The sequence below is a fragment of the Cryptotermes secundus genome, unplaced genomic scaffold (genome assembly GCF_002891405.2).
Source record: "Cryptotermes secundus unplaced genomic scaffold, Csec_1.0 scaffold1951, whole genome shotgun sequence".
Lineage (NCBI taxonomy): Eukaryota > Metazoa > Arthropoda > Insecta > Blattodea > Kalotermitidae > Cryptotermes > Cryptotermes secundus.
The window spans coordinates 314061-328505 of record NW_019727443.1 but is presented as its reverse complement, the minus strand read 5'-3'; the positions used below and the strand labels follow the sequence as shown (position 1 = coordinate 328505).

General features: G+C 44.8%; 1 protein-coding gene across 1 annotated transcript in view; it reads right to left on the bottom strand.

Annotated features, from left to right (window-relative positions):
* LOC117282342 overlaps positions 1-3932 on the bottom strand; it is a 47823-nt gene extending 43891 nt beyond the window's left edge. Inside the window, exons 1-2 of the mRNA XM_033751610.1 lie at positions 3925-3932; positions 1948-2090 (exon numbers count right to left, since the gene is read on the bottom strand). Coding sequence (XP_033607501.1) covers positions 1948-2090; positions 3925-3932 — 151 coding nt within the window. The remainder of the gene's footprint in view (positions 1-1947; positions 2091-3924) is intronic.
* Between the last annotated feature and the right edge of the window lie 10513 nt (positions 3933-14445).

Here is a 14445-nt window from a genome sequence, read left to right as displayed (position 1 = left end):
CAAGCACCTAATTACACAGACACAAGTACTAATTGTCAAGTTCTCTTCGAACTAAGCAGCGCTACAACCGAGAAGACGGTGTTCAACATAGTCACAGAAGTGGCAATCCCAAATGCCACAAACACATTTATACGGTAGACATCTGAAGCCGTATGTATTGGCATTTATAGGTTTGGCTCGGAGCTAACTGGATGCTGCTCTCAGCATAAAAATATCAATATCGAGGTCACATTTGCTGCTTCAATGCACGCCATCGGCTTTATTTAGCTGCGCCTCCGGACCAAAGTTCCACAATATGTTACGGAACGCAGGTATGGCTCCCTTTCCTTTAACTGTCTCGAAAACCGCACGACTTATTGCCGCATGTATTAGTGACTACAGACGGCGTTTGGATTGCTAGTTGGATTTATTGACCACTTACCTGTCGTAATTACAAAGAACTATAACAGTACTGCTGATTTCCACACTAAAAACCTTCTAAGTCCGCTTTCGCTAGTCGTTGCTTGGTAACAGGTCTCAACAATGGCTATTCCTCTGAAAGTCTTCACCTACCGTTCCCTGGCAACGGTTTCTAACAGTAGAGATTCTTCAGCTTCACGAGCTCAAGTCCTTTATTCACAACCTCCCTTACAGAACTTCCTAACAACTAACTTTGTCCCTTGCTTATAACATATCGGAACCGACCACATATAAAACACTCGTTTTCAACATTAACTCTATTGATGAGTGAGTATTCGTTGCCGCGGGAACTTCTTTAACGAGTCGTTGCCCAGAAACGTTTGTTGTTCACAGAGTCACTGTGTAGCAATGGGTCTATATGTGACAATATTATAAACCATCGAAATAAAAGTTTTCGTTAAGAAATACGCGAATAAGGAAGGCAAGTGCGGTCCGAAAGCGACTTAGACCGCTGTTGCTCCCAACTGGAGCTGCACGTCAGCTCGCTGCGTTGCGATTGAGCTGTATCGAAGACCGTCGCTGTCAGCAATTAGAGAGTAATCAGGATTATGACAGTATGTGTGATACATGGCTGACAGATCAGGCAGATCGCGAGACCCGACACACACCCACTGCGAGGGCCCGATCAATTACTGGGGGAGGTGTTCTGAAATTAAATAAGCTAAAGTTCCAATTCGCCGATCACTGAGGCCACGCGGTCTGACGCATGAACTGTCTTAGCGAACTCGAACACCGGGGTAGCAGGTTCGAAACCCACTCGAGGCATCGACGACGGTTTGTGCTATTTTGAGTTAGATAGCGGCCTTGAAACGAGCTGATCCCCCGTCCAAGGAGTCCTACCGACTGTGTATAAGATTACGAAACTGGAAAAGCGGGCAGGGCCCTGTAAACGACTGTGGAGCCACTGATGGATGGATGAAAAGTCCCCATTCGGTAACCTGCCAAGTGTTGGCTCAGTGATGAAGTCCCCCAACTTAAATACCGAGGGTGTGATAATGTGCTGCCTGATCACGTTTATCGCACACCGCGGGAGTGGGACTTTGTTGAATGAATGGAGCAATGGTTTAATGACCATTAAAAAAGGTAAAGCTATTCCTGTAACAGGCAGTGGAGGCCCATAGGGTTGTGAGACGTCGAGGCTCCCACATTTTCTCTATACAATCGAGCCACAAATGGAGGTGAGGTAGTTAGCCTTACGCGCCGGCCGCTCTTTACTCCCAGTCAAGTAGAAAACCGAAGAAACTGGGAGACATACCAGCTCCAGTGCCGCTTTGTCCATTACAAATGCCACATAACCTGACCTGGGCTCGAACCCGGACCGTAGCGGTGACAAGCCGACGACTAGCCGCTTATAAGCAACATTGGTCGGAAAGTGTGAAGAGAAGACCTAAGTATAGATGGGAGGATAACATTAGACGCATCTTGAAGTAATAGGATGGGACGGCGAGGTTCACGGTAGGTGCCAGTGGCGTGCAATGAGATACTCACCGTGTTTGTATCTGGCGTCGATCTGCGCCTGGAGAATGCTGAGACCCGGCACGACGATGGCCGGCAGGGTGCGAGACCTCAGAAGGGGGGCCGGCTTCCCACCCACCGGCTTCACCTCGGGCACCACCCCTGCACAGCCGCTGCTGCAAAGCAACATAAAGTGAGGTTATGGATCATCAGCAACGTAACGCTTGGCTTTACTGCTCCTTTGAGTAAGGTCAAATCTGGTCATCTGCTATTGATTCAGAAATTGTGGCGTTTGGTAGAAAAGCGGCACAAGTACCAGTTCTTAAGACCGGAATTACAGAGCGTAGCCGTCGAAGGCTTCGTGTTCTAACTTCGATCCGAGGACCGGTGTTTCTGACTGATTTACTCACAACAAACCCTCGCTAATCGAGGGTTATAGGGGGCGAGGGGTATTCCGGATTAGTGAAGGGAAAGGTAGCCCTAAAAGACGAAGACAAATTTGGAACACAACTATAAATGGAAAATTTAATGATAAATATTATTCCGACGAAAATAAATAACAAAATATTACTGTACAGCCTTTATTTAAGAAGAATAGAAGACTCAGAAGTTGTACATGTTTTTGAACGTCATAATGCAGGTTTGAAGAAACCGTCTGAACAGACAAACGACTCGTCTGCCTTCCCAAATGCCACGTGTTTTTTAAAGTGTGCTCTCACCTGTGAACAGCAGTTTTTCATTTTTTAGTATTTCGAGCCAGATTATCCGAAATCCGGATTAACTGTAACCGGCTTAGCGAGGCTTTACTGTATTCAAGTTGCACTTACCGAGACTGTCAGTAGCTGAGGCCATATAACGTCCAGTGCTAGGATGATACATTGATATTAAATTTAAAAGGATGTGCAAGGATGCGGTCGTTGCCTACTTCAAGACACAATTCCGAAATTCGAAACGCGGTACTGGGGAAAAGCACGAAAAAACGTAAGCCAGGTTAGTCGGTGTCTCAGCCGAGATTCGAAACGGTCACTTCCGAATTACAAGTCAGAACCATTATCTAACCATCTCAGTTATCCTGACAATTCGCAGTTTAGTTTTCCTCAGTCACTTCAGCCAAGTACCAGCACAGAAGCTCAAATCAGGCTACGACCACTTGACCTACCAGCAGTGTGGCCCGCCTCCATTGCTCTTCCTTCACCCTTGGCCACCATCCGCCTTCATGGCTCAGTCAGGCCGACGTATTGTATTATGTTTCAGCATGATCCAAGATACCGAAATCGTTGTTACATAAACTACACACGAATAACTACATAAATAAATAAAACATTCACGCACCCTGTATTTATTAATTTGTAGTTTGTTTAACGACACCGTCAGTCACCCAGACTATACAGCGTCCAGTGTTATTATGAGAATAGTACTGAAATCGGCAGGGCATGTAGCATGGCCAACCTATACATACTTTTTGTCGGAATCTCTTAAAAGGAAGACGGGCACTTGGAAGACCTAGGGGTGAACGTCAGGAAAATATTGAAGTAGATGTTAAATACATAGGAAGTCTATATGCAGGTGGGGGCACACAGTAGCGTTCTTGGTCGAGGCACTATGCTACAAGCCGAAAGGTCGCGGGTTCGATTCCCAATGAGATCACAGAATTTTTCAATTGACCTAATCCTTCCAACCACACTGTGGTCGTGGGGTCGACTTAGCCTCTAACAGAAATGAGTACCAGGAATATTTCTTACGAGCAAAGGGAGGCCGGCGCGAGAGGGTAACAGCCTTACCGGTATCTGTGAGCCGATTGTGTAGAAAATGTGTGAGCCTCGACGTCACACAGTCGTATGGGCCTTCACGGCCTGTTACAGGGATAGCTTTACCCTTTACGTTCATCTAGCTCAGCAAAGAGGCCAGTGAGGAACTGTTGTGAAAACGGTAATGAACATCCAGGGTATACAGAAGGCGTCTGCTACGCGTAGTAGAGTATCCCTGTATATCAGCGCAATTCTAACTTACCTTGGCATTACGTTCTGTCTTCGGCTTGCATGCTACAGATATTCATCTCGAATCTACCTTATTCAAATTGAAATGCAACTTTCCCTGCCACAAAGAAAATAAGAACACTGGAAAGAGGCCGACTTCTAGCAATGATGCTCAAAGCATATCCATCACAAAGCAGATTTCCGAGCTTGCGCCGAGAGTAAGGACTTGTACTCACACCACGACATCACCGTCAGTACCGGGTCGCAGGGAAAATAATGACACGAGAGAATCTTATAAAGGATTCGGAGTTCCTTTCATCAAAATGTCCTTTGAAAAGCGCCAGTGCTACCATTAGTTACAAGTGGCCTTTGCATCTACACTTCTTTCATCCATCATTACATCTTCTGTCTCTCTTCTGCGTTACCTTCTTTATATATTCGATCTTGTTCCGTCCTTATCTCTCTGAAGAATAGTGTTCATTTCGATAGAATTCAGAAATCCAGTTCGTACCTCACAGGAAACTTTACGTCACCGCTACAAAAACCAACCGGTTAATGCTGTTTAGGGAAACAGTCGCTGTTTACTGTGAGAACAGTATGGAACACACAGATACACTCTGTGGGCAGAATGCAGAGTTTTAGTATGTTCAGTCCATACCTCACAGGGAACATTACGTCTCCGCTACAAAGCAAAACCGGTTAATGCTGTTCAAGGAAACAGCCGCTGTTTATTGTGAGAACCATACGGAACACACAGATACACTCTGTGGGCAGAATGCAGAGTTTTAGTATGTTCAGTCCGTACCCCACACGAAACATTACGTCTCCGCTACAGAGCCCAACCGGTTAATGCTGTTTAGGGAAACAGTCGCTGTTTATTGTGAGAACCGTACGGAACACACAGATACACTGTGAGGGCAGAATGCAGAGTTTTAGTATGTTCAGTCCGTACCCCACACGAAACATTACGTCTCCGCTACAGAGCCCAACCGGTTAATGCTGTTCAGGGAAACAGTCGCTGTTTATTGTGAGAACCATACGGAACACACAAATGCACTGTGAGGGCAGAATGAAGAAGTTTCTTAAAACACTTTTCCTTCGTATGAGACTTGATATTTTTACGGCACACAAAATCTTGATTGTGATCTTCTTGTTATGGCACCGTGTAGTCGCCTAAGATATTACCAACATCTGTGAGGACCATGTTGCTGTAAACGTCTTCCTGAAGATGGAAGCAGAAAATTACTTTTAAACGCTGGTAACCACTTATAAGACAAGATGGTGTCATAACCCAGAAGTCGCCGGTCTACGAGAATGTATGTATTTATATCCATCTTCTTGCTTCACTTCCCCATGTTTCTCTCTTCTTCATGTCGTTGCTCTTCGTAGCAGCCGCCAGGAACATTCCAAGGGCGGGACAGCCAGACAATTTACTTGCAAACTCACGTTTTTAATGCTGTTCTTACTGTCGTAAAGAATTCATGATAGAGGAATGCATTTAAAAAATAATTGTAATTTTGTATATTAATATTTATTCCTCTTAGCCATATCATATCCAAATTGCTTTTTTAAACCTTTAAAAGTTCAAAATTTTTAAAATCTCTTCTACTCGTACATCACTAGTGTATGCACCCCAACATCGGTCGAAACCTGCAGTGTGCACACACCAGTGATCTGGAAGAGATTCTAACGTTCAAAACTTTCAAATACTTTAAAAGTAAGTCACATGTGAGATGACTAACTAAAAGGAATAAGAAAAGCAATGTGCAACAGGACGCTACGACATATTGTTATGATATTAATATATCTTAATTATTTGCAAATAAGCGGGAAGGCCGCCCTGTCCGTATCTATGGCTCTCCAATATCCTCCCGTCTCCCTGCCCCTTAACCACTTGCCTCTTTTCCTTTTCTGCAACTCTTGATCTCCTTCAGTGCGCCCACCAGCTACGCACTTGCCCCCCTCCCCCCAAGGGCGCCATCAGTCGGACTGTCACCATAAGTATCACCATCCATATCATCAATATTATGATGAATGCAAGGCCACTTTTACCTCCAGAAGAGAAAGAGTTCAACTGAGTTCGTTGACCACAGAAGAGAGACAGGATGTCTGGGCCCAGTATTGATCTGACCCTCACGAAACAGATTAACAATAGCAAAATTGCGCCCAATGCTAGTTGAATTTCTGCACCAAGTGACGAAACTATTTAACAGCTGAAAGCAAGGAACTCACATTTTCATTAAGAAGAGCCAAAGAAGTATATGCAGAGGTCAGTTTCGGAATTTCTGGACAGAAGAATGCGCACTAGCACCCAATCCTTGACTTGCAAGAAGTAACGGTACATCAGAAATGCTTGCATAGTTTTTGCAGGGAAACATCAAGGGAGACAATTTGAGTGCCAAAATGCAGATGAGAGTCTAACATAACAATGTTGGATTTCATGTTCTCAGTGCGGTAACTAGGAAAAGTAAATTTCAGGAATTTGACGCTGACATTTTGAAGGCATATTATGCCTCCATCTTCAGGGTCAAATGTGCAGTGTGAGTTTGTGGGTTTATACATGTTTGTGTTTCGAGAATACCATGTAGGATAGTGGGGGTTGGTGTCCCTTCTAGGCCAGTAGAGAGAGTGGAATGGGAGAGCTGTAAAATAACAGAAATTGGCCCACTCTGTACACATAGATCATTAAGTTGGAGGCAGTGTGTATCTCCGAAACGTCGACACACCAAAGAACTGAATTAACACCAAAAGTTAACCACTATTAAAGCCCACAGCTAGTAATCTTCAATGAATATTATTCTTATAGCGTGACGGGCTCTATCTCTGGTCATAAAGCGGACGGAGCGTGATGCTGACCACTCATCTCCAACTGGTGCCCAGGTCGATAATGGAGCTATACCTCCACTCCCCCACATATCTTCATGCCACAGTATTTAAGTAAAAGGACAATTTTACGTTACTTTTACTTGGTTCGCAAATGGGATTTGTAAGAACCCGATTAACTCTTTAAAGCACAGTGTTTGAAATATGCACCACCCACTTTAACACAAAAAACTCTGTTTTCTGCATGCACAGTGTGTGCCTATGTGTTCCGTATGGTTCTCACAATAAACAGCGACTGTTTCCCTAAACAGCATTAACCGGTTGGGCTTTGTAGCGGAGACGTAATGTTTCCTGTGAGGTACGGACTGAACATACTAAAACTCTGCATTCTGCCCACAGAGTGTATCTGTGTGTTCCGTATGGTTCTCACAATAAACAGCGACTGTTTCCCTAAACAGCATTAACCGGTTGGGCTTTGTAGCGGAGACGTAATGTTTCCTGTGAGGTACGGACTGAACATACTAAAACTCTGCATTCTGCCCACAGAGTGTATCTGTGTGTTCCGTATGGTTCTCACAATAAACAGCGACTGTTTCCCTAAACAGCATTAACCGGTTGGGCTTTGTAGCGGAGACGTAATGTTTCCTGTGAGGTACGGACTGAACATACTAAAACTCTGCATTCTGCCCACAGAGTGTGCCTGTGTGTTCCGTATGGTTCTCACAATAAACAGCGACTGTTTCCCTAAACAGCATTAACCGGTTGGGCTTTGTAGCGGAGACGTAATGTTTCCTGTGAGGTACGGACTGAACATACTAAAACTCTGCATTCTGCCCACAGAGTGTATCTGTGTGTTCCGTATGGTTCTCACAATAAACAGTGACTGTTTCCCTGAACAGCATGAACCGGTTGGGCTTTAAAGTGGCGTAATGTTTCCTGTGAGGTACGGACTCAACATACTAAAAATCTGCATTCTGCCCACAGAGTGTATCTGTGTGTTCCGTGCGGTTCTCACAATAAACAGCGGCTGTTTCCCTAAACAGCATTAACCGGTTGGGCTCTGTAGCGGAGACGTAATATTTCCTGTGAGGTACGAACTGAAATATATATATAGATTACTGAAAACTGCATGCTTCAGGATATATTCAAGGACCTCTCCTTATGTGACATGTCGACTTTTTCCACTTTTATCTCCCTGCACAAGTCAGAAGCAAAGAAAGGATCTACGTTATGTGTTTCCTGTCCTGCAGATGAGTTTCTGCACTATCTCAGAGGGTAGAGCGCTCAAAATGGACCTTCCTTTCCTGTTCATCCCCATTTTTTTGTCTGACAGAAGTAAGTCTCCCATAATGATCTTTACGCTTGCGTACAAACGGGAAAGCGAGGCGACTCACAGAGGCGATGTGTGTTATTTCCGATTTCCATTCAAACGCATCTCGATGCGCGGATAACTGATAAGGGAAGAGGCGGACGAACATGTTCAATTGGGAACTGTTACCTCTGGACCAATGCAGGTTATTACATGGAGAGAGAAGAGTGAATGGCTGGGGCGTGTAGAGCATGCGGAAGAGACGAAAAATACATACACAATTACAGCTGAAAATACCTGAAAGTCAAAGGCCGCTTGGAAGACCTAGAAGTATATGGAAGGATAACGCTAACATAAATAGTGTAATGGATTCGTCTGACTTTGGGCAAACCAGAGAACACGGTAATGAAACTTCGAGGCACTTAAAAGAGGGGGAATTTACTGATCAGATGAAGGATTACTAACCGTGAAGGAGTCAATCAGTCCTTACAGGAACTGACACAAATGCTAAGGTTGGCAGCAATGAAAACCTGTATTACACTTTGATATGTAAATGTGAAACTTCGCAACGATAGTCTATTTCGTTTCAGAAGACGGAACTTCGAATCTCGCCTACGGCTCTCTTATGCACTCAAACTCATGTACAAAACGCCATACGGGTCAATTGCCAATTTGGGCTCGATGAGTAACTGGAGCAATTCTTGTCGAATTCAGTTTCTGCCTCACAAAAAACATACAGAGAATCAGTTACAAAGGCAAAGCTGTTAAAAATGCTTACGTAAATAATTGTTATTTATTGTGAGGATCATAGAGTAGAGAGCCCTGCTCGGGCAAAACGCAGAGCTTCTTAGCGATAACTGCAGACGGTACATTAAAATGTCCTCTAATTTAAATAACTGAACACAGCGATGGCTTATATGTTCCACTTCGAACCAAATCAGGAGTGACCAAAAGTGTCATGGCGTCGTGAAGATAGTTATTACTTTTTATTGCGTCTTAGAGCTGAACAGAATTTGAAGTGAGAGATACAAAATTGGGTTTGTGGACTTACGTGGGTGTAGAACCCTAAGTGCCTTGAGACCCACTTCGCTCTTTCTTGTCACTGATTCGATTTGTCACAGAAAAGGATACAAGACAAACTTTTATAACTGTGCGAAGTGCCGAAGTCATTTTCCGTTGTCTTGTTCTTTCCAGCAAGAAACCGATATTAAGCGCTTGATTCACATTTCGCATCCTATACAAGAAAACGCTAACACGATCAAGACTTCGTGGACCTGAGCCTCTCACAGCAGCCACCAGAGGAATACTTCTGGGATCTGACCGGGTGACACTTCAGGGGAATACAGCAGATGGATGCATATCCAGGGTCTAAAAGTAAGCCAGGCCAGCAATGAGAAATATATAGGGGCCATGCCGACCGACTGAGCCCGCGTAATCCGGCAGTTCACTAACCATAACACTCGCTGTGCACGCTAACTGCGGCCTTTTGCCTTCTTGTCTCTTTGACCCTGAAGTTGGAGACAGTATGCTCCTCTGAAACGTCGGTGAACTCCTACAGGACTACACGGCGTCACTCCTCAACTATGGTGCTCCTCTAATGAAGACAGGTTTCTAGTTCACGTAATTCTTTCCAAAGAAAGCAGCAGGTTATTTTAACTGACTGTAGAGCAACATACGTATCCAGCACCGAGGGATATTGTACTTAGGAAGTTCAGTCCACATCTTATTCGTTAATTTGACACAAGCATACATAAACATACTGTGGCATATTTGCTCAAAGCACGAACTGTGGAGCCAGAGAAACAGCCGTTGCTAGCGAATGGCTCTAAAACAACATTCGTTTCTAGGCAACGGCCGCGAAAAACAAGGAGACGACGTCCATTGTTAGGAAGCAGTTTTTAATAACAGTGTGACCACTGCTAGGAAACGACTCGGTAAACATACACCCGTGGAAACGGTCAGCATACGAGAATGAACGGTGTTGTCTGAGCGGGCCGTGCCGAGGAATTATAAGGGCGACAATTGGGGCAACCAAGTCAATTCTGTACGGGAGTCCGAAGAAGGGAGTCAGTGACAGTTGTCAGTTGATGGTCAGTCTGTGAATAGCAGAGTTAGTTGGAGTTGCAAGAGTGCCCACTTGGGAGGAAGCCGCCGTTCACAGAGGACTTGGGCGCGGAAGATTAAAAATCTCCACTGTTAGAAGCCGTTACCAGGCAACTACTAGTGCAGATATTGCGGGCTGCAAAGTGTTGCAGTCAGCGATGGCGCTATAACTAAGAGTGTGTTAAAGCCGAGAGCCGTTCCATACTGCGTGGCAGCATATTTTGATATTCATGCTTTTAGACTCGAGACACCTCGTGGGCTGCTACAGTGTCCAGTGTTTATAGTAGTGGTTTGGAGTTGCTCTGTTCGAATCTCGAGCGGGATTACTATAATAACTGGGATTTATAACGATTTTTCTCAGTCCCTCCAAGCAAATATCGGGATAGTACATCGATTAGACCATGACTGAGTTCTGTCAGGATCGCCGGCGTCCCGGGTGAACTTAGAAACCTAGCAACTCCTAAATTCAAGGCTACAACGTTACCATTTGAATGGGTGTGGAAGGAAGGGAGCATGGCCTATTTTTTTCAGTTTTTAACCGAGGAATCGGGGTTCGATTTCAGATAGGAATAAAGTAATTTGTTTTTCTCCGCAGCGCCCAAACCGGTTTTGGGCCCACACAGTAAGTACGGAGGGCTGTATCCTCGGAAGTAAAGCGGCCGTGGCGTGAGGCTCACCACTGAGGTTAAGCATGCGTGGTGCTATACCTGCACTCCCCCACAAGTCTTCGTGGATTATTGTTTAATTCGTTAAACAGAGAAATTCCATAATCTTCTTGGAGAGAGTGAGGAACTACTGGAAGGATTTCAGTGGCGACATCCAGTCTCCGGGCCATAGCCGGTCCTGAACTCCGCGACATTCAAAGCAGCAGAACAGAAATCTGCTCCTAACGCAAGGGAGAGACGGGATTTCCTATGCTGGGAACAAAAAGGAGTACGTTTCCGAGTTTTACAGCAAACGCTATTTCGTAATGGACTCGATGTAATCCGTTTTACACCCCGTCAATTCAATATTTATACTTGTGTGTGTGTGTGTGTGTGTGTGTGTGTGTGTGTGTGTGTGCGGTCCCTTCTGGACGGGACATGCGCGGCTCTGCAAATGGGTCACTTGTACACGCCATTCGGCGGCACTCTGTAGCAAATTGGGTTTCGATTACAGGCTAATAGTTCATTTAGTGATTTCACCCTCGGCGTTCAGTTACGCGGGTGTGTCACTTGAGGGCGCTGTTCTCCCAGAGTGGCTCCTGGTCCAGCGATCCGAAAATCAATGCCTGCCTCCCTACCAACAAAGCGCACAGCACACCAAGATTTCCGCCCAAAACAACGAACTTCCGAGCTGACACAACAGAGAAGAGGAAGGCGGGATTGTAAAGAGCAACAGAGAGGCAGAGAGAGAGAGAGAAGACAGGGCACACATGTGTGTGGAGGCAGCCACGTTTGTTATTCATTCCTCGTCTAAATACTGACGCTTCCAAACGCCTCATATCACGGCATCTAATTACTGGACGATTACTTATGGAGCTGAACCCTTCTTGAGGAGCCGCCAATTCTGCAGCTACTCAAGACCTTCCCAGCATTTTATGGAACCCGAAGGTTCATTACCGTGTTCACAAGAGTCCTCCACTTGTCCCTATCCTGAGCCAGATCCATCCAATCCATACCATCCCATAATATCTCTCTAAGATCCATTTTAATATTGTTCACCCACCTACGCCTTGGTCTTCCCAGTGGTCTCTTTCCTTCTGACTTTCCAACCCAAAATACTACATGCATTCCTATTCTCCCCCATTCGTGCTACATGCCCTTCCCACCTCATCCTCCTTGACTTGATCATTCTAATTATACTTACAGAAGAGTACAAGCTATGAAGCTCCTCATTATGACTGGATGATTATGTTATTTATTTATTTACACCTACTTGGTTCACTTAGCGACAATTTCCGTGGTTCAGAGTGTGTCTCGCCGGACAGTTGGACGATTAAAGGATCATGAATTGAAAAAGCTTTGGAAGGAAGAAGTTGTGTCCTAATTTGAGGTAATGTCCCGTCATTTGCCTGTAGGAACTGAAGAAAACCACGAGAATCATCAGTCAGGATAGCTGGTCTCCAGGCAGAGACATGAACTCGGAACCCTCTGAACATGAAGCGCAAGAACAACCATTCCGCAGTGAAGTTCGGTGGCTCAGTTGGTAAGAAAGCTTTCATTCCTTCCTTCCGTGTAGCAGGGGAACTGGTGTTGGAGCCCAGGCAGGGACAGTTGTTTCTCTTACTTGCAGCATCCAGACAGTCTCACCCTGCTCCTGTGCAATGAGTGCTAGGAGTAAAGCGGTCGGAGCGTGAAGGTGACGACTCACCTCTATCGAGTGCCGAGGTTAAGAATGCGTGGATCTGTACCTCTACTCCAGCATACTTTTTATATTGCAGTGCTTAAACCTTTGAAGCACAATGGTTACTATATTTACCACATGCCTTAAATCAGCCGTGTCAAACATGCGGCCCCCATAGGCACAAAGTGCGGCCCCTCAACTTTTAGAGCTAATTTATATTAAAATCACTATTCAAATTTTAGTAGAAATATTTTTTGTAAAGACAATTTTCCAATAGACCAGAAGACAAGAAGTCTCACGCAGACATAAATTAGCAGGCTGCAGGAAATTCAATGTTTTGCTATTTCGAACATAATTTCTTGTGTAATCTCTCTTTTTACATATTGAAAAGTTGTGTGATACTTGTCAAAAATGGCATTCTCTTGGTTTATAAAACTGTAAAATATGTGACTTTAGGTAATTATATTTAAATTATTCCTAAATAATACGTGTAAATAAAATTAAATTTCCTTGTATCAAAATCTAATGTATATTTCTATTTTGAAGTGCAGCCCTGGACTATTATTTATAGGGCTGAGGTGGCCCTCTGTACAAGTTGAGTTTGACATGCCTGCTTTAAAACAAAGAAGTCCCGACTTAGTTTCATACGACCAGATCACAAGAAGCAGTCCGCTAGTCTGTATTCTCAGAATCGCGGAATATGAACGCACCGCGCATAAGCTGTACTGACTTCTCGCCTTAAATAAAGGAGGGAATACACGGTAACCGGGTTCATTAAGGAGAGGGCCGGGTTTACCTTTCACACACAAAACAGACTTTCAGGTTTTTGTATGTCTCTTGTTACTAATTCCAAATAAACACGCTTTGTCTTATGTGCTAACACGAGATTCGCGGTGAAAATTTCCAGATCTCGTGTAATCACTTGAGCTCCGTTCGGAACACAAGATGCTGCTAGCGGGGGATGAGACCGGATTTCCGTGTCTCTGCCACGTCATTATCGCGCCCAGCTCGCTAATCTGTTTACCTCAGGTACATGCCCGTAACCGAAAGTATCCGATCCGCCCCCCCCCCTACGCAGTAAGGCAGTGTGCTCTGATTTATCGGCCGCAAGGCAGGAGAAACGGAGTTCTCATCACGTGCTCAACTCTACCCTTTATCCAGGGGCAACAGGGGACCCCCCTCTACCATAAGACAGACCACGTAAAACAGTGAAGGCGTATGGCGAAGTGGATATATAGATCCAGATATTCTTGGCCTCGGCACTAGTTGTAGGAGAGTTGTAAACTTGATGCCACGGCCGCTTTACCCCCGGAGGCTCGGTGAACCAGATAGTCAGTCTGGACGACGTGTAGAGAACAAACCTTGCACCCACCGGGACTCGAACACTGATCCCTCTGCCGTCCAGGCCGTAGCCCAGTCGCTACAAGGACTGAGCTCTCCCGGCTCTTAAGACAGCACACAGTATGCAAAATACTGTGACGTATAGGGGCGACTATATGCGGGGTTTAGATTGGTTATTCGGAATTACAGCGATATCGCTAATCTATAAAAAATCACAAATCACCACAGCACTGTTGTGTCTTCATAAGCCGTTCCCTGACAACGGCTTCTAACAATGGAGATTCTTCAGTTCATGCTCCGTTCAGAACTCCGTAACAACTGACTTTATTCATTACTTATAACATCTCGGCACGGACCACGTAGAAACACCCCTTTCCCGTTGTTGTAGTCCAACTGTTGCATTATTAAGAATCTACTGCCTAACAATGGAAACGAGTTTACCGAGTCGTTGACCAGAAACGGTCGTTGTTTACAGAGTTACCGATCAGCAAGTGGTCTATACGACAAAATATTATTCATCTTCCAGATTATTTTAATTTACATTTCATATCTAATGCTAATTAATCCACATGAAAAGTTGTACACTTCGTGTATTCCGTTGAAAGTCAACCGAAGTTCGGCGAAAAATGTAGCCTATATCTTCAGGGTTGAAGA